This window comes from Oncorhynchus keta, chromosome 4, assembly GCF_023373465.1.
Source record: "Oncorhynchus keta strain PuntledgeMale-10-30-2019 chromosome 4, Oket_V2, whole genome shotgun sequence".
Lineage (NCBI taxonomy): Eukaryota > Metazoa > Chordata > Actinopteri > Salmoniformes > Salmonidae > Oncorhynchus > Oncorhynchus keta.
The window spans coordinates 64,442,386-64,470,185 of record NC_068424.1 but is presented as its reverse complement, the minus strand read 5'-3'; the positions used below and the strand labels follow the sequence as shown (position 1 = coordinate 64,470,185).

Sequence of the window (27,800 nt, the reverse complement as noted above, 5' to 3'; positions counted from 1 at the left end):
TGTTAATGGGGAGCTAACATGGCTGCCTTAGAATGTTGAACTGTCATGTAAATGCATCATATTGCAGAAATAGCATTGGTCAATTCTCTAAATACATGGTTCTGGTTCCCCCATAACAGGAATAATAGTGGCAACAATGAATGCAATATCTACCAGTAGGAAAAGGGATCATGCTTCCTCTTACAAGCTGCTCCCCAAGTCTCAATCACACTGCTTTTGGTGCATTATAAGTGTACATGCTTTTCTGCGGTCGGAAACTGGTATCATTCCCCAGTCACACTTTAGGCCTACATTATTCTATTGTTATGAATCATGTTATGTGTTCTGAATCGTGACAAGTAGCCCATTTCAGTTTTTACATTGGACACAATGGGAGGCATGCAGCATGCTATTGTATAAATCCCCTGCTAAACAATATTCTAATGTGGCATCTGCCCTTCCCTCGCTGCAGTGGAGCGGTTGCCATGACAGAGACACATGAGGATAATAACCTCTGTAAAAAGGGCCATTTGGATTGCTCATCCTCTCCGGAGACTGGACACCTGGGCGTTCTGCTTGGTTAACCCCGGCAGTGAACAACGGAAGGGCAAAGGTCAACTAGAGCTCAACCTATTCTAATACTGTATATGTGAAGTCTGGTTCAGAAATCCTTAGGTCCTACACCGATGCCTCCTGTTCAATTTGTCCTCCAGCCCGAAATGAATGTTCCCATGGTGGAGCAGTGTTACAAAACAAAGCCACTCGTATATGAAAATGTATGCACTCACTACTGAAAGTCTCTCTGGATAAGAGCGTCTGCTAAATGACTCGAATGTAATTGTCTGTATGAAGCTGTCTGATTTAGCATAGGTCTAAGGAGTATACCAAATTTAAAAAACAAATTGAGCTGAAAGTGGAGGTCGAGTTTTGAACCGATCAGGAAAATCTGACTGACTATGGTAACCAATGTAACATGACAATGGTATGCCTAGGGACATGAACCTGGATAGGTTTCTATATTTCAAGGCCATGAGGCTTTTAGTACAGCTGAGCACTGTTTTGACATATACAGGTATTAGGTAATATTGTCCCGTGTTATACCACTCAACGTCATGTTAAGCACTGCCGTTCCCCTCAGCTGAACCAGTGTAGTACCTTTTTCAGTGATCTCAATAGAAGGGAAAAATGCTTCCTCTTGTAGTTCCTGTGTTGAAGATGAGGTACTTCATCATACAGATAACCTGGCAGACAGAGGCAGAACTACGGTATAGGGAATGGGGGAAAGTGGTGCTTGTGAAGTATAGTTCAGCTTGGTTTAAGTTTTTATGATTAATCCAATGCTCAGTAGGTAATCCACTGATACTGAATCTCTGTTGGTCTGCAATGCCTCTGCTGCTAGTCCTCTCCAGTGCGGCCAGAGAAGATTAATGGAGTCAGATGAGCTGATGTGTTCTCTCTCTCCTCCATCACAATGTGGTCATGTTGACTCTCTGATAAGACTGTTCACTGAGGGGTCCTCTGATCTCTGCCTGCCACAGGCTTTCGCTCCAATTCTGAATGAACCTATGATGAATAATGTGCTCAACGTTGTGTGAAAATACCTGTAAACAATATACAGGATTGCCTGAGAATGACAATGAAAATTGAGTATGGTACAGTAGTAGCTCTGCTTTTGATTGGTGGAAAGTGTCTTACATTCTCAGCAGCTCTATCCCGCATTGTTATTTATGCTAATTAAATATAGCATTTTAAACTATTTGATCACTAACCAGTTAGGCTAATATTCAGTTGTGATGTGCTTGCATCTTAACTACCCAATTCCCCTTTTAGTTATTTCCATGATGATGCTAATGTTATAGGCAAGGCAACATTTGTTATGACCACCATCTGAAATTTAACCTGAAGTATTTGTTAATGTTACAGAATAAATCAGGTTATAGGCCTTAAACTATGTAGTGGAAAGATGATTCACACCAAGCATCTCTTTCAAAGCACTTTGCTTTAAAAAAAAAGTTTATTCTCTTCTTCCTACCTTCAGTTCTGTGATACTTTCATGTTTTCAGGAACATAATTTCAAGCAGGGATTTTACTTTCAGTCCTCCCCTAACGAATTTAGATTTTGGGTCCGTTTTCCATTTTAATGGCATCCACACTCTCAGCAAGACTGTCTGGCGTAATGATGCAATTCTCTCTGGAGCCAGTCTTCCCTCTCAGCAACTCACGTTTAAGCCTGGATCAGAACATGCATTTCATAGCGGCAGAAAGATTTCAAAGAACTGTGCTAAAATTCTCTTTTCTCAGACCAAGGCTTGTGTCATTAATAATCATAACACAGTTGCTGCCTCTGAGTCTGCAATGTGAGTTTTTTTTGTTTGGACGGCAAGATATTTGTAGCCTAGGCCCGTGGTTGGTAAGATATGAAAAATGTCACGGGTAATTAATGTGTAAGGTAAGTGGGTGTTTTTACAGTAAATAGCTCATGGTTATTGTGGTGGTTTTAATGGATTTCAGATCTCTTGGTCCATTCTAGAAAACAAAAATGTAAAACTACCAGAGATCCCACTCTGGGACTTTGATATGCCAGTAGAGTATTATTTGTTCACCAATATATCAAAATTAGACAAATCTAAAATTAATTTTTCATTGAAGTCAAAATACTCCTCATATTAAAGTGCAAGCAGGAAAGAATCAGATGACACCATTTTTTTGCTTCGAGTAGCACCTACAGATGGAACACTTTAAAGGAGGCCTGGGTAAGGCCAAAATGTCACATGTTCCAACTTTCATCAATTCTCAATTATGTTTCAAGATATGTCAAACAATCCTTCCTCATAAGGACCCTTCTATGGATTACATTTCGGGAAAACACCACAATTTATGGTCACCCCATATGATTTGGTGTCACTCCAAATTAAAAGGAAGAAGGACCCCCTCTCTGCTGTCCCAACTTCCGCTGCTGTGTTTCCCCAAACTCGCTCCTCAGGACCTCAAGGGTTGCACATTTAGTTTTTTTGCACTAACACTACATGGTTGATTCAAATGATCAACGCTGGATGATTTAGTTGATTATTTGAATCAGCTGTGTAGTGCTAGTGCAAGAAAACTAAAGGTGCACCCCTTAAGGTCCCGGGGACTGAGTTTGGAAACCCGGCATGACAGCCTTCATCTGTTTACCCACCACCAGAACCAGTAGCCCAACATTAGCTTGGGAAGCTAGCTGGATGCTACACATTGGTAGACGAGTTACCCCATAAAGGATATTGAGCTATTGGCGAGGCTAAATGAAACACCTCATGTATTCATAAATTAGTGCTCTTCGGTCTGCATTCTTGCATATAGCGTAGCCTAGTCTGGTTTGCAGTACTCCTCACTTTGCATAAGCCTAGTTAGTGTACTGCCCTCATGCTGTTTTGCCTCAGTCTCTTTACTGCTAAATATGTGTTCACAACCAGCCTTAAGTTAAAGTGCATGCTGGAGCCCAGTTAGTGCACAGTGTGAAGGGCAGACTGTAATTCATCCATGACCTTTACATTTATTAGAGTGAATAAAAAGAGGGCAACATTCAGGTAGCTGGTGCCAGGGGGAACATATGGTCTTGTGGTTATCTACAGCAGTCGAAAGATCCGCAGAGGGTCATCAGGGTGTGAAATTAAAGACCAGTTGAGGATGTGTCACATGGCCAGCCCTAGGACTGGGAATTGCCCGGGACCTCACGATACGATATTAGTACCATACTTATATGATAGGTATTGTGATTTTCACAATACTGTGATTTTATTGCTATTTTATGTTCCAAACATATTGCTCAGCATATGTCTGCTACATATAGACACGAGAGCATGAGAAAGCAAGTTTTGATCAGTGCTGAAAAAGGGGAACAATCTTTAGGATGAAAAATACCAGAGTTTTCACGCAGGTACTGTCGATGGGCGCAGGAACTGCCGACGACGGATGTTAGCTAACGCTAGGTACGTCATTATTTTTACAAATCAAAAATCAATATTTCATTCAAAAATAATATTCCCATGTGTAACTATTGATTGTTGTTTCTCCCCAATCACCAGTCAGTCCTGCACTGACTTAAACCTTTCCTTCCAGTAGGCTGTTATTATGAGTACTAATAATGAGCTGTTTGTCTGTTTGTACAAAGTGTATGAAGCATATTTGTTCTATGTAAAGTCAAAGTGAGTTGCTTTCAGGCTTCCAGCAGAATATCATCACAGTTCCAGTCGTGTGGTTTGATAAAATGCATGTTTTTGGTTCTTTGTAGCGCAGTCGGTAGAGCATGGCGCTTGCAATGTCAAAGGTTGTGGGTTTAATTTCTGCTGGGGCCACCCATACGTAAAATGTATGCACATGTGACTAAGTTGCTTTGGATAAGAGTCTGCTAAATTGCATATGCGCAGACCACGTTGCTATTTCCCCTGTCTTTTGTTTAGTTTGGGTTAATCACATTCACACGGAGGAAGAATAGATAAAAGAGAACGATAGACTCAACAACAGAACACCTGTTTCTGTCCTGTTGGCTATTATTCACCATGACACTTGAGATGTCGGCTGATCCCACGTCACCAGCTCTCACTCTGGTCTTCTGTGGTTTACGGTAGTGGATGAACAGATCTCTGAAGCTATGTGGAGGGATGGACTGGAAAGAGGGGGGAGGAGGGAGAGGGAAGGAGGGAGCAGGTGAGAAGCAGTTCAGCGATGGAGGGAGGGGGAAAGAAAGAGCAGGTCAGAGGGATGGAGGAAGGGAAAGTGTTGGGAGGAGGGAGTGGAAGAGTGGAGGGAGCAGATGAGAGGAATGGTGGGATGGTGTTGGAGAAGCAGGTCAGCGATGGACTCAGATGGATGGATGTAATCACAGGAGGGGTGGAGGGAGCAGGTCACAAGAACACCTGCTCCCTCCACCCCTCTGTGTGTTCTATCCTCCTAAGGGAAACAGTCGCCTGGCATTTCAAGGAGACGGTAAAGTAAAACCAAAGCCTCCGCTAACTCTGGTAACTGGCTGTCAGGACAAATGATTAAAAAGTCCTTCATTACAATACATGGTCACAATACTTGTTGAGATGTCTTCTTGGGTCCAAGTTGAAGGACTGTCAGCTGCAATACGTTATAGAAGTTAATATTTTGATTCAAGTATACATTGAGTGTATAAAACATTAGGAACACCTTCCAAATATTGAGTTACACCCCCCTTTGCCCTCAGAACAGCATCAATTCGTTGTGGTATGAAGTCTACAAGGTGTCAAGTCTTAGGGATCTTGGCCCATGTTGCCTCCAATGCTTCCAACAGTTGTCAAGTTGGCTGGATGTCCTTTTGGTGGTGGACCATTCTTGATACACACGGTAAACCCAGCAGTGTTGTAGTTCTTGAAACACTCAAACCGTTGCTCCTGGCACCAAATCCTGTTCAAAGGCACTTAAATGTTTTGTCTTTCCCACTCACTTTCTTAATGACAACACAATCCATGTCTCAAGGCTTAAAAATCCTTTAACATTTCTTCTCCCCTTCATCAACACTGGTTGAAGTGAATTTAACAGGCAACATCAATAAGGGATCATAACTTCCTCATGGTCTGTCTGTCATGGAAAGATCAATGTTTTGTATACTCAGTGTACATGCACAAGCATTCAATACAAAGTCAGACACAGAAATGAGGTAACAGGCAGGAGAAATTCACTTGAGGCAGAATAAAGCCTTTGTTCAGGAGTGTTTGTGAGTAGTAGAGGAAGCTTTGGGGATCTCTGACCTTTACAGTGGCCTGTGTGTGTGTGTTGGCATCATGACATGACTGATGCAGATTGTCATAGCAGAAGAAAGCCAATTACTCTGGTCATCCACAATACCCTTAGGGCCTCTTTCAGTATATTATAATGCATCACAGTGAGTATTCTCTGTGTGTCGGTCTCTGGCAGCTTTGTTTTTGTATTTTCCTCCATGGTGTCCCCTCCAGATGAGCTTCAATGCCATACAACTGCTCTTAAATGCAAGTAAAGCTAAATGCGTGCTCTTCAACCGATCGCTGCCTGCCCGTCCAGCATCACTACTCTGGACGGTTCTGACTTAGAATATGTGGACTACTACAAATACCTAGGTGTCTGGTTAGACTCTAAACTCTCATTCCAGACTCACATTAAGCATCTCCAATCCAAAATTAAATCTAGAATCTGCTTCCTATTTCGCAACAAAGCATCCTTCACTCATGCTGCCAAACATACCCATGTAAAACTGACTACCCTGCCGATCCTTGACTTCGATGTAATTTACAAAATAGCTTCCAACACTCTACTCAGCAAATTGGATGCAGTCTATCACAGTGCCATCCGTTATGTCACCAAAGCTCTATACTATCCACCACTGAGACCTGTATGCTCTCGTTGGCTGGCCCTCACTTCATATTCGTCGCCAAACCCACTGGCTCCATGTCATCTCTAAGTCGTTGCTAAGTCGCCAGCCTTATCTCAGCTCGCTGGTCACCATAGCACTCGCTCCAGAAGGTATATTTCACTGGTCACCCCCAAAGCCAATTCCTCCTTTAGCCGCCTTTCCTTCCAGTTCTCTACTGCCAATGACTGGAACGAATTGCAAAAATCACTGAAGCTGGAGAGCCATATCTCCCTCATTATTTTATTTATTTTTTATTTCACCTTTATTTAACCAGGTAGGCAAGTTGAGAACAAGTTCTCATTTACAATTGCGACCTGGCCAAGATAAAGCAAAGCAGTTCGACAGATACAACGACACAGAGTTACACATGTATTAAAACAAACATACAGTCAATAATACAGTATAAACAAGTCTATATACAATTTGAGCAAATTAGGTGAGAAGGGAGGTAAAGGCAAAAAAGGCCATGGTGGCAAAGTAAATACAATATAGCAAGTAAAACACTGGAATGGTAGTTTTGCAATGGAAGAATGTGCAAAGTAGAAATAAAAATAATGGGGTGCAAAGGAGCAAAATAAATAAATTAATTAAATACAGTTGGGAAAGAGGTAGTTGTTTGGGCTAAATTATAGGTGGGCTATGTACAGGTGCAGTAATCTGTAAGATGCTCTGACAGTTGGTGCTTAAAGCTAGTGAGGGAGATAAGTGTTTCCAGTTTCAGAGATTTTTGTAGTTCGTTCCAGTCATTGGCAGCAGAGAACTGGAAGGAGAGGCGGCCAAAGAAATAATTGGTTTTGGGGGTGACTAGAGAGATATACCTGCTGGAGCGTGTGCTACAGGTGGGAGATGCTATGGTGACCAGCGAGCTGAGATAAGGGGGGACTTTACCTAGCAGGGTCTTGTAGATGACATGGAGCCAGTGGGTTTGGCGACGAGTAATGACTTAAATGTAAATGTAAATGAGTATGAAGCGAGGGCCAGCCAACGAGAGCGTACAGGTCGCAATGGTGGGTAGTATATGGGGCTTTGGTGACAAAACGGATTGCACTGTGATAGACTGCATCCAATTTATTGAGTAGGGTATTGGAGGCTATTTTGTAAATGACATCGCCAAAGTCGAGGATTGGTAGGATGGTCAGTTTTACAACGGTACGTTTGGCAGCATGAGTGAAGGACTTCAAGCATCAGCTGTCAGCAGCTCACAGATCACTGCTCCTGTAGATAGCCCATCTGTAAATAGCCCATCCAACTACCTCATCCCCATACTGTTATTTATTTTTGCTCCTTTGCACCCCAGTATCTCTACTTGCACATTCATCTTCTGCACATCTATCACTCCAGTGTTTAATTGCTAAATTGTAATTATTTCACCACTATGGCCTATTTATTGCCCTTATCATTTGCGCACACTGTATAGACTTTTTTTCTATTGTGTTATTGACTATGTTTGTTTATTCCATGTGTAACTCTGTTGTTTGTGTCACACTGCTTTGCTTTATCTTGGCCAGTTGTAAATGAGAACTTGCTCTCAACTAGCCTACCTGGTTAAATAAAGGTGAAATTATCTTTTTGATTTTAAAGACTGAGTGTAAATTCTACAGTCACTGGGACCCTCCTGATCCACAGCTCTTTCTGGTTCAGATGAGTGTCTCTTCTACAAAGCAAAAGGGCCATGCCTATCAAAGAAGCACAGTGACATCCTCCTTTAGTTATCATCTTTCTCTACTCAAGACAAAGCACCTTTATTGTGACCCTTATTTCCCAGTTCTCTTGGTGTCCTTGAACCAGCCGCAGAAATGATGAGCTGAGATCCCAGTATGGCATATTGGTGCTCTCTTGAACAGCATGGATCTAAAGAGAATGAACAGAGAATCATGGGGCCATTGTTGTTGCTGTTCACAGGAGCATCACTGAGAGACCAGAGGGGCTGAGATCAGAGGAAGTTCCACCACAACGCCATAATGTACAAGGACTACAGATCAGGGCGAGCAGCAGGTAAGAGCTCAGCGTGTCTGTGTTCGAGTTTGCATGTGGAAAGAGAGTCTGGAAGGGTGCATACACACCGCAGCCCCAGAGGCGTTCTCAGGTGCAGTGTCCAGATTTCATGGCTCTTAAGGGGATTTTACTGCCAAAATTCCTGCTGCACACCTGATAAGACTGTATTTGTCCCCTAGTGGAGGTTTCCTTCTATCCAATAGAGCCTCCTCTCTTCTGCCCAGCCCCCCCTGGAGCTACCCCCACTATTATACTGGCTCTGCCCAACCCCCGTGGAGCTGCCCCCTCTTACTCTGGCTCTGGTTACCATGGCAACATGGCCACGAGTCCTGTCACGTGTCTGAGAGTTTGGGTCTGACTAGGGTATCTTTTTGCTATCAGTTGAAGCAGCAGACTCAAACTAATGTCAAAACAACCGAGCTGTGAATAAAAAAAGATGTAAATAGCAATGAAACATGAGACTTTCGAGTAAATTAGACCATATTTTATGCCTGTGCACAGCACCTCCAAAAATGAATATCAGCACTAAAGTCCGTGCGCTCAGCTCCCCTGCCAGGCAGTGTTGCTGTGCAAAGTGGGATATAGGATTAGTGTTTATTAATGTAATTAGCAGCTATGAAACAAAACAGCAGAAATAGTTTGAGAACAGCTCATGCAGCATTTTTCTAACTCCACATGTGCTTATACTTCACTTTTGACTATTTTTATTCAGGAATGTAATGCTCACACTAGAGCCCAGCAAATTAACCACCCGCCAAAGTAGCTGGTGAAATAGACATTCTTACCCGCCAATACCTAAATCTACCGGCATTTGCCAGGTGCTAATTGCATTCCCTGGTGGTGTGAGAGCATGGGGAGAGGGAATGAAAGTGCCTCTTCTCTTGCCGGGATTTGGTAGATGAGTGTGTCAACCCCTATTATTATCACACAGTGTGGTGCACAGGTTGGTCAGGTGATAATGAATGTACAGTCTGGTGTCTGGCCTCTTTCGCTCTCTGGCCTCTAAGACATTGTATCTCTCGTCTCTGGTGATGTTCCCTCTTCTCATCCTCTACACTCTGCCTCAGCCTACAGTGGTGTGGTGTCTGATCTCTATCGATATCCCACTCTCATCCTCTATCCCGCTTTCTGTCCTCTCGCTACAGCATTTTTGTAGTCCATCAGTGTGTGGTAGTATATCTTCACTCAGCACGGCACCTTTCTGATATATACTTCATCTCTAACTGGCCTCTGTCTGTTTTTCTGACATCCAACGACATCACGTCTCTGATTACTAACTGGAGCTTGAGAACCTTGTCCTCTCCTTGGCCTTTGATGACAGAGCCACAGACACCATTAAAGGAAGGAAAGTAGAGGTATGAGGTTCAGGGCTACCACTGTGATCACAATATATTAGTCATATCTAGAAAAAAACAAAGGCTGGGCCTAATATAGTGTCTAATAGGTCACACAATAAGTTTTGTAATGATTCATATGTTGATGATGTAAAGAATATTTGTTGGTCTGTGGTGTGTAATGAGGAGCAACCAGACACTGCACTTGATACATTTATTAAATTGCCTTTTCCAGTTACTAATAAGCAACACACCCATTAAGAAAATTACTGTAAAAACGGTTGAATCCCCTTGGATTGATGAGGAATTGAAAGATTGTATGGGTGAGATGGAGGAGACAAAAGTTATGGCAAATGAGTCTGGCTGCCCAACTTGATTGGCAAACATGCTGCAAATTAAGAAATCATGTGACTAAACTAAATCAAATAAAAAAGGATCTCTACTATTTAACAAAAATGAATGATAATAAAAAGCTTTGGAGCACCTTAAATTAAATGTTGGGAAAAAGGCAAACTCTGCTCTATCAGTCACAACTCACTGATATTGCCAACTACTTTTAATGAGTTTTTCATTGGCAAGATAAGCAAACTTAAGTTTGCTTATCAGCAACAAACGCTGACACTACACATCGAAGTATATCTAACCAAATTATGAATGACAATTTTACTTTTGAATTCCGTAAAGTCGGTGTGGAAGAGGTGAAAGAAGTATTGTTGTCTATCAACAATGACAAGGCACCGGGGTCTGACAATCTGGATGGAAAATGACTGAAGATATTGCCACTCCCATTTGCCCATCTTCAATTTAAGCCTACTAGAAAGTGTGTACCCTCAGGCCTGGAGGGAAGCTAAAGCCCAGGGTAGCTGTTTAGGCCCATTATTTTTTTCAATCTTTACTAACGACATGCCTCTGGCTTTGAGTAAAGTATGCGGATGACTCAACACTATACACGTAAGCTACTTCAGCAACTGAAATGACTGCAACACTAAACAAAGAGCGGCAGTTAGTTTCATAATGGGTAGCAAGGAGTAAGTTGGTCCTAAATATTTCCAAAACTAAAAGTATTGTATTTCTGACAAATCATTCACTAAACCTCAACTTCATCTTGTAATGAATGTGGAAATTGAACTAATAGAAGTCACTAAACTGCTTGGAGTAACTCAGGATTGAAAACTGTCATGGTCAAAACATATATTGATACAACAGTAGTTAAGACGGGGAGAAGTCTGTCCATGATTAATGCAGGTCCTGCAGGCCCTCGTTTTGTCACACCTGGACTACTGTTCAGTAGTGTGGTCAGGTGCCACAAAGATGGACTTAAGAAAATTGCAGTTGGCTCAGAGCAGCGGCACGGCCGGCCCTTAAGTCCTTGCAGAGCTAACATTAATGACATGCATGTCAGTCTCTCATGGCTCAAGTGGAAGAGATTGACTCCATGACTACTTGTTTTTGTAAGAGGTGTTGACAAGCTGAATGTACTGAGCTGTCTGTTTTTAAAATACTTGCATACTGCTCGGACACCCATGCATAACCCACAAGAAATGCTACCGGAGGTCCAGAACAAACTGTGAGGGGTACAGTACTACATCGAGCCGTGACTACATGGAACTCTATTCCACATCAGGGAACTGATGCACACAGTAGAATACGATTTAAAAAGCAGGTAAAAATACACCTTATGTAACAACACAGCAGATACTGTGAAGACTCACACAAGGTACAGACACATTGTGGTATTGTTGTATGGTGGTATTGAACATGTTGTATTGTAGATATGTAGTGGTGTACTATTTATTATAAGATGTACTGTTATTTAAAAAAAAGTGTCACCTTTATTTAACCAGGTAGGCAAGTTGAGAACAAGTTCTCATTTACAATTGCGACCTGGCCAAGATAAAGAAAAGCAGTTCGACACATACAACAACACAGAATTACACATGGAGTAAAACAAACATACAGTCAATAAATAATACAGTAGAAAAATAAGTCTATATACAATGTGAGCAAATGAGGTGAGAAGGGGGGTAAACACAACAACAAAAAAGGCCAAGGTGGTGAAGTAAGTACAATGTAGCAAGTAAAACACTGGAATGGTAGATTTGCAGTGGAAGAATGTGCAAAGTACAAATAAAAACAATGGGGTGCAAAGGAGCTAAATAAATAAATAACATAAAATAAATACAGTAGGGAAAGAGGTAGTTGTTTGGGCTAAATTATAGGTGGGCTATGTACAGGTGCAGTAATCTTTGAGCTGCTCTGACAGCTGGTGCTTAAAGCTAGTGAGCGAGATCAGTGTTTCCAGTTTCAGAGCTTTTTGTAGTTCGTTCCAGTCATTGGCAGCAGAGAACTGGAAGGAGAGGCGGCCAAAGAAAGAATTGGTTTTGGGGGGGACAAGAGAGATATACCTTCTGGAGCTTGTGCTACAGGTGGGTGATGCTATGATGACCAGCGAGCTGAGATAAGCGGGGACTTTACCTAGCAGGGTCTTGTAGATGACATGGAGCCAGTGGGTTTGGCGGCGAGTATGAAGCGTGGGCCAGCCAACGAGAGCTTACAGGTCGCAATGGTGGGTAGTATATGGGGCTTTGGTGACAAAACGGATGGCACTGTGATAGACTGCATCCAATTTGTTGAGTAGGGTATTGGAGGCTATTTTGTAAATGACATTGCCGAAGTCGGGGATTGGTAGGATGGTCAGTTTTACAAGGGTATGTTTGGCAGCATGAGTGAACGATGCTTTGTTGCGAAAAAGGAAGCCAATTCTAGATTTAACTTTGGATTGGAGATGTTTGATGTGGGTCTGGAAGGAGAGTTTACAGTCTAACCAGACACCTAGGTATTTGTAGTTGTCCACGTATTCTAAGTCAGAGCTGTCCAGAGTAGTGATTTTGGACAGGCGGGCAGGTGCAGGCAGCGATCGGTTGAAGAGCATGCATTTAGTTTGACTTGTATTTAAGAGCAATTGGAGGCCACGCAAGGAGAGTTGTATGGCATTGAAGCTTGCCTGGAGGGTTGTTAACACAGTGTCCAAAGAAGGGCCAGAAGTATACAGAATGGTTTCGTCTGCGTAGAGGTGGATCAGAGACTCACTAGCAGCAAGAGCAACATCATTGATGTATACAGAGAAGAGAGTCGGTCCAAGAATTGAACCCTGTGGCACCCCCATAGACTGCCAGAGGTCCGGACAACAGGCCCTCCAATTTGACACACTGAGCTCTATCAGAGAAGTAGTTGGTGAACCAGGCGAGGCAATCATTTGAGAAACCAAGGCTGTCGAGTCTGCCGATGAGGATGTGGTGATTGACAGAGTCGAAAGCCTTGGCCAGATCAATGAATATGGCCGCACAGTAATGTTTCTTATCGATGGCGGTTAAGATATTGTTTAGGACCTTGAGCGTGGCTGAGGTGCACCCATGACCAGCTTTGAGCCCAGATTGCATAGCAGAGAAGGTATGGTGAGATTCAAAATGGTCAATAATCTCTTTGTTGACTTGGCTTTCGAAGACCTTAGAAAGGCAGGGTAGGATAGATATAGGTCTGTCGCAGTTTGGGTCAAGTGCCCCCCCCCCCCCTTTGAAGAGTGGGATAAACGCAGCTGCTTTCCAATCTTTGGGAATCTCAGACAACACGAAAGAGGTTGAACAAGCTAGTAATAGGGGTGGCAACAATTTCGGCAGATAATTTTAGAAAGAAAGGGTCCAGATTGTCTAGCCTGGCTGATTTGTAGGGGTCCAGATTTTTCAGCTCTTTCAGAACATCAGCTGACTGGATTTGGGAGAAGGAGAAATGGGGAAGGCTTGGGCGAGTTGCTGTGGGGGGTGCAGTGCTGTTGACCAGGGTAGGGGTAGCCAGGTGGAAAGCATGGACAGCCGTAGAAAAATGCTTATTGAAATTCTCAATTATAGTGGATTTATCAGTGGTGAGTGTTTCCTATCTTCAGTGCAGTGGGCAGCTGGGAGGTGGTGTTCTTATTCTCCATGGACTTTAGTGTCCCAGAACTTTTTGGAGTTAGTGTTGCAGGAAGCAAATTTCTGTTTGAAAAAGCTAGCCTTGGCTTTTCTATCTGCCTGTATATAATTGTTTCTAGCTTCCCTGAAAAGCTGCATATCATGGGGGCTGTTTGATGTTAATGCAGAACGCCATAGGATGTTTTTGTGTTGGTTAAGGGCAGTCAGGTCTGGTGAGAACCAAGGGCTATATCTGTTCCTGGTTCTAAATTTCTTGAATGGGGCATGCATATTTAAGATGGTTAGGAAGGCATAAAAAAACGATAAAAAAACAGGCATCCTCTACTGACGGGATGAGATCAATATCCTTCCAGGATACCCCGGCCAGGTCGATTAGAAAGGCCTGCTCGCTGAAGTGTTTCAGGGAGCATCTGACAGTGATGAGTGGAGGTCGTTTGACCTCTGACCCATTACGGATGCAGGCGATGAGGCATTGATCGCTGAGATCTTGGTTGAAGACAGCAGAGGTGTATTTAAAGGGCAAGTTGGTTAGGATGATATCTAAGAGGGTGCCCGTGTTTACAGCTTTGGGGAGGTCCCTGGTAGGTTCATTGATAATTTGTGTGAGATTGAGGGCATCGAGCTTAGTTTGTAGGATGGCTGGGGTGTTAAGCATGTTCCAGTTTAGGTCGCCTAGCAGCTCTGAAGATAGATGGGGGGCAATCAGCCAGTGAAGAAGCTGACTAGCTTCTGACTAGCTTCTGACTAGCTTCTGACTAGCTTCTGACTAGCTTCTGACTAGCTTCTGACTAGCTTCTGGTTAGCTTCTGGTTAGCTTCTGGTTAGCTTCTGGCTAGCTTCTGGCTAGTTTCTATGGAGGATTACAGATTTGAGGTAAATAATACTTTCTTTAAAAAATTATAAATTGGTGAGGCGGGTTGCAGGAGAGTGTTTTGAAGATGAGTTTGATGGAAATTAAAAAATGTATATAAAAAGGTATGCGAAGAAAGTTGTAAATAGATATACGGGACACGACAAAAGACGTCTGACTGCTATGCCTTCTTGGTGACAATCTATTTATCTTTTGTTTTATATGTAATGTAAGTGCTTTAATATGTTTGGACCCCAGGAAGAGTAGCTGCTAATGGGGATCCCTAATAAATACAAACTACATCCTCTTAATTGGTGACTGTCAGTTGCAGGGCAGGTGGTGGTGTTGGGATGGATATGCATTGACTCAATAGTTTCCTCAAGTTGTGACTGGAATTGGAATGCCCTGAGATGAGAAAAAGGTCACCAGGACCTTGCTTAAATGAGTGCAACTGGAAAGTTGGTGGACTATCATTTCCTCATTTTAGGCCTACAATCTGTGTATACACTCTTCTCATTGGCCTATGGTAATGGTTGCATTTAAGACCTGGGTCGTTTGTTTTTATTGATGCCAGTATCTTGTCACTTGCGAGGTTTTCAAAAATATCATTGTAATGTTTACAGTCATGTAAAGTGAAGTAGAATAGCAGGAAATTATTTTTTGAAAAGGCAATGTTTTTCTCAATGCCGCAAATGCAATGATTAGCGGGTCCCCCTGTCAGCCCCTGGTCTTCAGGGTTGAGCCCGTGGTTATGAAACAGTTTGTCAGTTCTGCTGAGAGTTTTTAACACTTGACCTTGAGTCTGATTCACCAAACAGATGCTATTAATGTTGTGTAGGGGCCAGAGTTTCTGATGCTCATCTGGGCAGATGGCACATTTGGTTCCTGGACCACAGTTAGCTGCACTTATCTGCTGCCAAAATGCATTATAATACCCACTTGTTCTGATGGACCACTTGTGATTGTGTAATGGAGGACTTGCTGCACTCCAGTCTGCATACTGTGTTGCGTAAAAACAAATAATTATATTCCCCTTCCTCTCCCTTCAGTTTTTTTGGTCAACGGTGTGTTTGGATGGTGATTTTGAGCACCATGACCAGTGTGGACTGATGGTGGGGAGCCCCTGCTGTTGACTGGGGTTTAGCTATAGACTGAGATAAAGGGGTATTCTGCACTCTGTATGAAACCTGCTACCATCAATATTCACGCTGGTGGGACTTCCTGGAGACCAGCTTGCCTCTGTATCTTTCACTTAATCCAATTTACAGAATGTTGCCAAGGCTTCCACCTCCCCCTTCTCACCTGAGAAAATGTTGATTTCAGCAGAAGTTTCTGGAACACAAAACTCCACAGCCCCAGTGTATTTTCCATTGTCCCTCTGTTATCCCAGAGCTCATATACCAAGTATTCCACCAGGAATAACACAATCTGGCCAGTGGAGACTGATTTGACGAGGTGATAATCTGCAAATCAGCACTCAACGAGAGGGTGAGGGTGGGAAACAGAGGAGGAAAAGAGAGAAGGAAGAGGGAGAGTGTGATACAGGGTCCAAAGGAAGGATGGGTAGTGAGAAAGAAATAGACGGACAGAGGAAGTGGTGAAAGAAGGGAGGGCTCCATCCTTAGCTCTGGTTCAGATCGATGGGCAGTCTCTCCATCCACAAAGGGCAGTGGAGCTAATGAAACACTATGAATCGTTAGATCTGACATTTTCCCCTCCCAGTCTGAGCTATAATAGTACATTTCATTGATCTCGAAATGGATGACACCAAATGCCAGCGCAGTCCTTTAAACTCTGGCAGGCTTTCTGGTGAGCAGAACCTTCAAATATCATCCACTCTCAAATTCTGAAAGCTTTGCAGAGCAGTGATCTGATACCTCTGTTGGATTGGAAAGGCCATATTAGTATAGCATTCTACACTATCTACTCTTCTGATTCCACTGTGTGCAAGGGGCATCATCAATTCTGGAATCGTTAAATGCAGACTTTACAATACAACACAAGGCATCCGATTTACAATCTACTGAGGGGATATAAAGGCCTGTAGAGAAACTGAGCCTTCTGTGATTTACAGCTTCTCTCTGTGTGATGGTTCAACATTTACAGAGGGGCCACATTAGAGCTGCACAGTATCTTTTGGAGACATCTTTGAAACCATACCCCAGGAACCCTTTTCTTTCAGAGATTTTTTTAAAAAAATAGTCAAGAGGGAAATGGAGAAAATGTTAGATCGGAAGAAGACGCGGTTAAAAATGTATCACAACCCTTTTAGACGTTAGTAATGTGTTAGTTGAAGGCGGAGAAAGAGAGGCTGGAGGGCGGACATAAAATGGACAACTTATTGGGAAGATTGAACTATCAACGGGACATTAAAAATTGTTACATCTTAAGCTCCACTGAGTCTTGGCTGAACGGCGACAATATCAACATACAGCTGGCTGGTTGTATGACGTTCCGGCAGGATAAAACCGTGGCGTCTGGTAAGACCAGGGGCGGCGGTCTATGTATTTTTGTTAAAAAAACAGCTGGTGCACGATATCTAAGGATGTCTCCAGCTATTGCTCGCCTGAGGTACAGTTTGTACAGTTTCTCATGATAAGCTGCAGACCACATTACCTACCCAGGGAGTTTTCATCTATATTCTTTGTAGCTGTTTACATACCACCACAGTCAGAGGCTGGCACTGAGATGACATTGAAGGAGCTGTATTCCGCCATGTTTTTTTTAAAAACTTTTTTTTTTACCTTTATTTAACCAGGCAAGTCAGTTAAGAACACATTCTTATTTTCAATGACGGCCTGGGAACAGTGGGTTAACTGCCTGTTCAGGTGCAGAACGACAGATTTGTACCTTGTCAGCTCGGGGGTTTGAACTTGCAACCTTCCGGTTACTAGTCCAACGCTCTAACCACTAGGCTTCGCTGCCGCCCCAAGCAAATAAGAAATAGCTCACCCAGAGGCGGTGCGCCTAGTAGCAGGGGACTTTAATGCAGGGAAGCTTAATTCCGTTTTACCTATTTTCTATCAACATGTTAAATGTGCAATCAGAGGGAAAAGAAGTCTGGACCACCTATAGTCCACACACAGAGATTCATACAAAGCTCTCCCTCGCCCTCCATTTGGCAGATCTGACCATAATTCTATCCTCCTGATTCCTGCTTAAAAGCAAAAACTTTAGGAAGCACCAGTGACTAGATCAATAAAGAAAGTGGCCATATGAAGCGGATACTAAGCTACAGGACTGTTTTGCTAGTACAGACTGGAATATGTTCCATTATTCCTCCAGTGGCATTGAGGAGTACACCACATCTGTCATTGGCTTCATCAATAAGTGCATCGATGACGTCATCCCCACAGTGACCGTACGTACATACCCCAACCAGAAACCATAGATTACAGGCAGCATACGCACTGAGGTAAAGGCTAGAGCTGCCGCTTTCAAGGAGCGGGTCTCTAATCCGGAAGCTTATAAGAAATCGTGCTATGCCCTCCGACGAACCATCAAACAGGCAATGCGTCAATACAGGACTTAGATCGAGTTGTACTGCAACATCTCTGACGGTTGTTGGATGTGGCAGGGCCTGCAAACCATTACAGACTACAAAGGGAAGCACAGCCAAGAGCTGCCCAGTGACACAAGCCTACTGGATGTGCTAAATTACTTCTATGCTCGCTTCGAGGCAAATAACACTGAAACATGCATGAAAGCACCAGCTGTACCAGAAGACTGTGATCACGATCTCCGCAGCCGATGGAAGACAGGTCAACATTCACAAGGCCGCAGGGCCAGACGAATTACCAGGACGTGTACTGCGACAATGCGCTGACCAACTAGCAAGTGTCTTCACTGACATGTTCAACCTCTCTCTGTCCGAGTCTGTCATACCACCATAGTGCCAGTGCCCAAGAACACCAAGGTAACCTGCCTAAATGACTACAGACCCGTAGCACTCACGTCTGTAGCCATGAAGTGCTTTGAAAGGCTGGTCATGGCTCACATCAACACTATCACACGGAAACCCTAGACCCACTCCAATTTGCATACCGCCCCTACAGATCCACAGATTATGCAGTCTATTGCACTCCACACTGCCCTTTCCCACCTGGAGAAAAGGAACACCTATGTGAGAATGCTATTCATTGACTACAGCTCAGCGTTCAACACCATAGTGTCCTCAAAGCTCAACAATGAGCGAAGGTCCCTGGGACTAAACACCTCCATCTGCAACTAGATCCTGGACTTCCTGACGGGTCGCCCCCAGGTGGTAAGGGTAGGAAACAACACATCTGCCACGCTGATCCTCAACACAAGGGCCCCTCAGGGGTGCGTGCTCAGCCCCCTCCTGTTCTCCCTGTTCACTCATGACTGCACGGCCAGGCACGACTCCACCATTAAATTTGCCGGTGACACAACAGTGCTAGGCCTGATCACCGACAACAATGAGACAGCCTGTAGGGGGGAGGTCAGAGACCTGGCTGGGTGGTGCCAGGACAACAACCTCTCCCTCAACCTGGTCAAGACAAAGGACATGATTGTGGACTACAGGAAAAGGAGGACCGAGCACGCCTCCATTCTCATCGATAGGGCTGCAGTGGAGCAGGTTGAGAGCTTCAAGTTCCTTGGTGTCCACATCTCCAACAAACTAACATGGGCCAAGCACACCATGACAGTTGTGTAGGGGGCACGACAAAACCTATTCCCCCTCAGGAGACTGAAAAGATTTGGCATGGGTCCTGAGCTCCTCAAAAGGTTATGCAGCTGCATCATCGAGAGTATCCTGACTGGTTGCGTCACTGCCTGTTATGGCAACTGCTCGGCCTCCGACCGCAAGGCACTGCAGAGGGTTGTGCGAACGGCCCAGTACATCACTGGGGCTAAGCTTCCTGCCATCCAGGACATCTATACCATGCGGTGTCAGAGGAAGGCCCTAAAAATTGTCAGACTCCAACCACCCTAGTCATAGACTGTTCCCACTGCTACCACATGGCAAGCGGTACCATAGCTCAAAGTCTAGGTCCAAGAGGCTTCTAAACAGCTTCTACCCCCAAGCCATAATACTCCTGAACATCTAGTCAAATGGCTACCCAGACTATTCACATTGCCCCCCTCTCCACACCACTGCCACTCTCTGGTATCATCTATGTATAGTCACTTTAATTAACTCTACCTATATGTACATACTACTTCAACTAACCGGGGCCCCCGCACATTGACTGTACCGGCACACCCATGTAATGTAATGTAATGTAATGTATGCGTGGGGCGGCACGGTAGCCTAGTGGTTAGAGCGTTGGACTAGTAACCGGAAGGTTTCAAGTTCAAACCCCCGAGCTGACAAGGTACAAAATCTGTCGTTCTGCCCCTGAACAGGCAGTTAACCCACTGTTCCAAGGCCGTCATTGAAAATAAGAATGTTCTTAACTGACTTGCCTAGTAAAATAAAGGTAAAAAAAAAAATGTATGTATTTTTACTTCTCTTTAATTACTTGTTACTTTTATCTCTTATTCTTATCCGTATTTTTTTTAAACTGCACTGTCAGAGGGCTCGTAAGTAAGCATTTCACTGTACGGTCTACACCTGGTGTATTTGGCGCATGTGACTAATAAAGTTTGATTTGATTTTGTCTTATGCTCTGAACATCTTCAATAATGAGACACAATATCTCCATCTTAACTAAACAAGTTACTTATTGTTCAACAGGTGTCTCTTAAATGAGGCGATCAACTCTGGCTGATTTTCCAGCTCAACGATGAGGTACGGATATGGACTTGCTGATATCTCGTTGCGCTCTGCGATTTGTAATTAGATTTATGACCCAGTGATTGAAGAGTTGGCTCACAAAATCTTTTGTGTTTGTTATGGCAGTGTCTCCCCCCACATTTTTTGATTTATCAAAATGACTGATTTATCATACCCCTCTTTTAAGCCACCCAGTTCATTTGGCTTAAGATGATCACTAATGTACAACGCTAACCATAAAAACCAATGAAGATTTGTATTTAATCTGTTGTAGCAAAAAGGCAAATTTAGTATTAGATTTAAATGCACTTGGACCAAGAAAGTCTTTGACAGAACATCACGGTTTGAAAAACGGATAAGCAGAAACACTGTCCCTTAGGCCTAGGGAGAAACGGACTGAATAAGGGCGCCAACTCTTTCATTTTCTATTTGGTGACAGAATTAATTTAGTTCTGTCTGGGAAGCATTTAGTTTATTTATGACCAGTCTGTTTTGGTGAAAAACGAGGACACAGAAAAAGGGGCTGTCTGAATGAGTGTTTCAGCAGCTCCATCCAATGCAGCTACTTGGAAGCCTTTTTTGATCTTACCATACTGGTCATAAAACAGTTTCAGTAACACTCCTGCTGATTGAGTCCAAGTAGTGGGCTTCTATTTAAGGGTCCATGATCCTGGACCATCAGACAAAGCTAGTTAATGTCAGATTTTAAAAATAGCTTTAGGTCAAGTGGCTCAACAGATTTGGCTGTCCTTTAAAACGGTCAACTGAACTCGAAATCACACATCTTCCTTTGTGTTCCTTCCAGTACATTCTCCTTGTGATTCTGAGGGCATAATGCAACCTATTATAGTCATATTTACACCTTCTAATATGGATTATGAGTCACTTGCCATGCACCAATTTGACTCTTAACATTTCATCTTTAGAATTTGTTTATTCATTGAGCTTTGACTCTAATTACTTTTTGTTGCTATGACATGCAACCATACTGAAAGGGCTACTGCTGACTATAACCATACAATTTATATATGCAGGAAGTTACTCTACAGATTGAGCAGGCAACGTTACTGCTCCGCCAACAACAGACGCCTCATTTATTTCTCTAATTGGTTAAGGTTGTTTAAAAATCAATGCTGGGAATGTTTCCATGCTTAAGTACAATCTTTGCCTCGTTCGTTTCCACTTTGGAATCCGTTTGACAGTTCTTGTGTATGGGCTGTGGGCTTTGAAATGTGTTTTTGGAAGTGCAGACAGGCTGTTGAAGATAATATTGTTTGACCCATCAAACATTTCTCAGACACTTATTTTTCATCTCAAACTTTTTAGACGAGGGTTGTCTAACAAATTTTGCTCTGGGGCCACATTTGGTGATCACTGAGGTCCGGATAGCCGCAGTGAAAATTGGTTATAGAATTGGTTATAGAGTATTGCTTCGACATCAAAATCTGGAGAGGAAAATAAACATTCACTGTACACTTTTTGCAACTTTTAATACGTCCTGACTAACTTTTGTTTCTGTCTTTGAGAGATGGACACAGTGAAGCAATTATATACATGTAGGTCCATTTAATTTCATTTCTACACAGTTTTGATGTGGCTTTAGGCCATGATTGACACCCCAATTCTTGTCAAATCAAGTCTTATGTCACATGTGCCGAATACAACGGGTGTAGACTTACCATGAAATGCTTACAAGCCCTTTTCTAACAATGCAGAAAAAAAAGGGAATAGTAGCACAATACAATCACAAGACTATAGACAAGGAGTACCGGTACCGAGTCAATGTGCAGGGGTATGAGGTAGTTGAGATAATATGGACATGTAGGTCTGGGTAAAAGTGACTTGGCAACTAGGATAAATAATAAATAGCGTAGCAGTCGTGTGTGTGTGTGTGTGTGTGTGTGTGTGTGTTGGAGTATCAGTGTAGTATGTGTGTGTAGAGTCCAGTGAGTGTGCATAGAGCCAGTGCAAGAGAGTCTGTGCAAATTAAGTCTAACCTCTACACTCAAATTTTATTTAGGTTTTGATATTTACTGTATTTAGAAAAATGTAGGTATTAGTGAACCAGTTTGACTTGTTTCACTAAGCTAGGCTCTCCGAGAAGGTGACCAAATCAACATGTTCAATGATACTCTATCTCTTTACCCTTGTTGTTATCTTTCTGCAGATTTCAGTGGACCCATGTGGAACTCTTAAGATCCCTCCCCTCTACGCTCGTCTTCCATTACTAATGTGTCTTTATGGTTTTACTCCTCGGGGGGTGTATATTCATGTAGTATGGATTTCTGGCTTCTTTTTGAAATGACAAGCCAGATAGAAATGGACTTTGAATGTCTGCTCCTTTCCTTCAACCTACTTCATGTTTCATTCTGAGAAAAGGGACACTTTGAGGCTCATTTGATATGAGTGCTGTCTCCATGGTGAAGAGGTTCACAGGACTGAGATTAAATCATCACACTAGACTGCTCACAGTCTGCTTGGTTGTCTGCAGTAAAATGGTGCATTATTTATCAGGCCTTGAGTTCTACGCTGCATGGTGGGAGAAGCTCACAGTCCATATGAATATCACCGTTAATGACACATGACCTAACGTTGTATGCTAACAGTGGTGCCCCCAGCTGGCATTCCAAGGTACTGTCTTGGTATGACTGCACTTCCCAAGGCTGAAGATGAGACTGAAAATGACTTGGAATTGAGAGAGATTGTTATAATAGATTAATGGGCTCATCAGTGCTATTTCTATGTAAGCAGCACTAACCCATCCATCACAACACACACAGGGTTGGAGTGATGGATTACATGTTACTGAACAAAAAAACTCATCCGTTACGTTACCAGAAAAAATATTGTCATCAAATGACATCTTAGTTCAGAAAGGCTGTTTGAGGGGAAAAATATTTGACGCCTTTCTCTTTTCTGAATGACATTCAAATCAGCAAAGTTTAACATTTGTTTCCCGCCTGAATAAGTCTGACCAGGTCAGAGACCACTATTACACACCAAATGGAAAAGAGCAGGAATAAGCATTTTGTGGGCTACAGTCCAAGCTATGTCTTCCAATGGTGTGACTGCTGTTGGCATCCAAAGATTATTCAACTTGAACAAACGCTTGGAGGTGAGGACGAAAGCAGTGGTGTAGCCTATGGACGGGGCGATACGGACATCACATATTATAGATGTCTACATGGCGTTGATGTGAATCACACTGCTGCTATTTGTGCCTTATATATTGTTTTGGTTGTGGATGGCTGTTAAAAAATGCATATGTGTATTTTAACCCAATGGCTGAGTTGAAGTGGGGCTTTTATTGCTCAATCTAATTGTGCTGATACAGAAAAATGCCCATAGGCCTAACGGACACATGCTCAAACTCACACAAACACTTAAACTGATGCAAATTATCGAGATATCCAAGTGTGGCCAAAACAAAACGTTAAAAATAAGCCTAAAGCAAATGCAGCATATGGTATATATTTTTCAAATGCAAATAGCACTTTTCGGTAGTGTTTCGAAGCATGCCATTCCATGAGAGAAGCATTTTTAAAATCAAAGTAATGGCCCCAATCAGTTCCTCATGACAGCAAAATCATAAACGACAGAGTAGGCTAGTAAATCCTTAACTTTTGGGTTATGCTCGGGTAAATTAAGTTGGTTAATCTATATTTCCAAGTCCTATTCTTGAAGATCAAGGTGTATTAAATGAATTGGGATGACTGGAAATCTGAGATGTTGGTTTTTAATGTAAAGATATAGCCTAATCATGTCTAGTAGAAAGCAATGCATTAGAAGAAGCCTAACAACCAAACCCTACAGTAAAATGCAACATCCATTTATGGCCAGCTATGTAAACTCCAAAATGGATTTATCCTGTAATAGATTTAAATGTATAATATTCATGTTTTGTCTTCTAATGCCTCCCAAAGGGCAAGTAATCTAAAAGTAACAAAGTAATCAGATTACCTTACTGAGTTTGTGTACTCCAAAAATGTTTACTTATTTACCATTTTGAACAGGTAACTAACGGATTACAATTAGAAAATAACCTACCCTACAGACACTCACTCACTCTTCTATAGCAACTCAAGGTTGATTACTATTGTAATTTAACATGTTTTTCCATAATACAAATGCTACTTAGATTTGTACAATGTAATACTCCGGGGCTAACAACAAAACCTATAGATATCAGAACCCATGATGATTTGTCAATGGCCCTGCAGAGTCCCTTTAACTGGTCTGCCTTTGCGGACACCGATAAAACTATAGCCTACAGTATTTTGTCAGCTGTGGGAAAACGGGATTGACATATTCTTGAGCATATCACTGGTGCCATTTGCGCACTCTCAGTAATACACCCTTGCGGGTAGCATCTGGCAGGCTATACTTTGTTCACTTGTAAACGAAGGTTACATGTATTCGGGAATGTGGTTTATATGAGTGCGAGGCTCTGCGAGCTGCTGAACCCAGCCTCATTCTCACACAACAGCCCAGTCTGCAGAGCGACACGGACTGGAGAACAAACTCCCTTTCTCTCAATACAACGGATTTATACTCTTGACGATTCGCGTTGCAGTAGGCGACGAGGGCTCACCATCCTCTGCTGTACGGACTGTAAACAATGTTTCTCTTGCAGTATAGAGGTAAGGTCTAACGTGTGTTCATTTTGATACAGTATTACATTATACCAGCTCTTGTCTGCTCCTCTCGCTCTGTTATGTCCGTGGAGGTTTGCCGAATTATGTATGACCGTTATCTCAATCGTAGAATGAATGAATGCACGTTTTTAAAGACGAATTTCGAGGAGGACTAGGTATTTGATTACTGCAGGTCCATTTAAGTATATTACTGACGGAAGCAACATGCGAACATCTTAACGACAGTGACCAAGCTGAGGTCTTTGCGTCACTTTGTTATACCTGCTGTTCACGAGCCTAGTCGATTTGATGAGACAGACTACTCCTCGTTAACGTTTTTATTCACACATTGATGTTTGCTAGATTGAAATTGTGTAACCCTTTTTGTAGAATGTCTTATTGATTTCATTTAGCTTATTTTTCACAGTGCATTTTGAGTAAAGTTGACAAGCGTCCTCCCAAATGCTCTTTATCTTTGGAACTATTCTGAAATATAACACTGGTCAGTTCCGTTATTGTTTTTCCCGAAGACTGTTTTCTTGTTTCATTTAGTTAATGACCATGGTTGCTTTTTAAATCTGTCTTGAAAATAATACGTCACCAGTAGCGAACTGAAAATAGGCTACGGTCTTCATCTCATCTGTTTTTGAGAATATGCCGGTGTGCGCAAAAGTCATTCAAATATTATGGTGAGCGCGTGCACTTTGCACTGGTTTTGCACACTGGCTTCATTCAGACTTCTTTCTCATTTATTCACTTATTTACTCATGATACATAAATAGCTGCTGGTAAATGGAACGTTTTCCACAGTCAGTGTAATTACAGGAGAAGTAAATTGAGCCTTCAAATGAACCTGCTTACTCTGCTTCACTTTTGTGCTCTGACTCTGCTTCTTTAGACTTTTTAGCCTCTGCTGTTTCTGACCATGAAGAATTTACTCCATCTCTCACAGCCATCCAATGTTGGATAAGTGTTAGTAATTGCCGAGTTCCCTGGGACCATCAATTCGCATACAGTACGAATGCTGAAAAGGCTATAAACACAACACAGCACAGCCTATGTGTTTTCTGAAGGGGAATGATAATATATGCCATTTAGCAGACGCTTTTATCCAAAGCGACTTACAGTCATGTGTGCATACATTCTACGTATGGGTGGTCCCGGGAATCAAACCCACTACCCTGGTGTTACAAGCGCCATGCTCTACCAACTGTGCTACAGAAGGACCACCATGATGCTGATGCTGTGCATTAAGTATGAGTTTAACTTTCTCCCCTAAGTAATTGACTTCACATGACATCAGCAATATTTTGTTTCTCTGTGCCACACTTTCATGTCAGCTATGGTGACAAAATGGCTCTGGAATATTGCATACTTGCTCCCACTTCTTTCCATGGCCAGGGGCACAAACCGCTAGTGAGCATCTGAGTGAATCAAGGTTGATTGCTCGCTTTCAACAGGGCCGACCATGATGAAGAAAAGGTCCACCATGCACTCTGACAGACATTTACCTTCACACTGTACAGCTCCCCACTGATCAATGGAGAGGTTGTCTGCAGATTCCTCATAATGGAGGGAGAAGGAGTGAAATGGAGGGAGCAATATAGATTTGAGGAGCAATGTTTCAGAAGGATCTTTGAGATTTGAGTTCACTGTGACCCCAGGATAATGGTGCTGTGGAATAAATTAGGGGAATACTGAATGCAGAGAGAAACCTTGTAAAATTAGGACATTTGGTAGCTTTGGAAAATTGTCCTTTTTTAAATGGAGACCGTTCAGTTTTGCTCACAATTCAGCAGAAAGTGGAGCCATGGCTTTGGGGAAAGAGAATCGGCATAATGAAATATGAGTCAGAGATAAAGAAAGCATTTTCTCTGTGGATACCTCTGGCAGTCTTTTGGAACAGGGGTTTCAGGGGTGTACACTGCTGAAGGGGTGTAAAGCACAGATCTGCTAACCTTGTTATGGTTCCTTCAGGAGGGCTTAGAGGCCCCAAAAAGAGATGGGCTCTTTCAGGGTTACTGAAATCCCAGATACTGAGTTGCTATAGATACAAGCCTCATTCCCTGTCATATTTGTGGCTACTGGCTATTTGCTAGTTTTTGCCGCCATGTTGTAGAGGGAGTAGTAGGATTTATGGTCTTGCCCCACTGCAAGTAGCTGTTCCAGCTACTCTATTTGGTCCCTTAGGAGTCTCTACCAGATGCATCTCAGAGAGGTGGGTTTCCCCTCTAGAAAGAACCCCCAGCTCTACTCAGTAATCATATCAGCGTTCCATCAAATCAGTGACCATTGTTTTAGTAATTGATTGTCAGAAGCAATTCCTCCTCTTTCCATCAACATCTTTATTCTATTTCCCCTAACTTCCATCTCAGCCTGATAATGGACACATAGTGAACCCCTACCTAGAGAAGCTTTTAAACTGGCATTCCCCCCCAAGGTCAAGACTTTTAAAAGTATTTTGGGCTGATGAATCTCTCTCTTCTCTTAAGACTTTGAGAGATCATGTTCGGTCTTAGAAAACTGGTCAAGTTCATTATTTAATTGCAAAGTAATGCATTTTTATTGTCTGAATTTTTATTTGAAATACTATTCAACTGTAATTACATCAAATTGATTACATTGACCAAATATTACCTCTTTTAGGGGGTAGGCTATTCAAGCGAGATCGTACTCTGTCTGAATTTGTTTATATTACTGATTAGAAAGTCTAAGCATAGGGATTTACCATAATTCCAATACTTCCCTGATCCAAAGCTCATTTGAATGCACCTGGCCTCCTATATTAGAAAGCAAATAATATACACTGCTCAAAAAAATAAAGGGAACACTTAAACAACACAATGTAACGCCATGTCAATCACACTTCTGTGAAATCAAACTGTCCACTTAGGAAGCAACACTGATGGACA

At 42.6% G+C, this 27,800-nt stretch overlaps 1 protein-coding gene across 5 annotated transcripts in view; it reads left to right on the top strand.

Annotated features, from left to right (window-relative positions):
- The window catches only part of LOC118384047 (ecto-NOX disulfide-thiol exchanger 2-like), a 317,169-nt gene that overhangs the window by 67,977 nt on the left and 221,392 nt on the right, over positions 1–27,800 (top strand). For 3 of the 5 annotated variants that reach the window (XM_052512566.1, XM_052512561.1, XM_052512564.1), the window contains one exon: positions 8,270–8,362. The exons of 1 other annotated variant lie outside the window; for it this stretch is intronic. In XM_052512566.1, the coding sequence (XP_052368526.1) occupies positions 8,329–8,362 (34 nt within the window). In that variant the 5' untranslated portion in view covers positions 8,270–8,328. Of the gene's footprint in view, positions 1–8,269; positions 8,363–24,733; positions 24,895–27,800 lie in introns of those variants that run through there. One more of the 5 variants, XM_052512568.1, reaches the window with a different exon arrangement.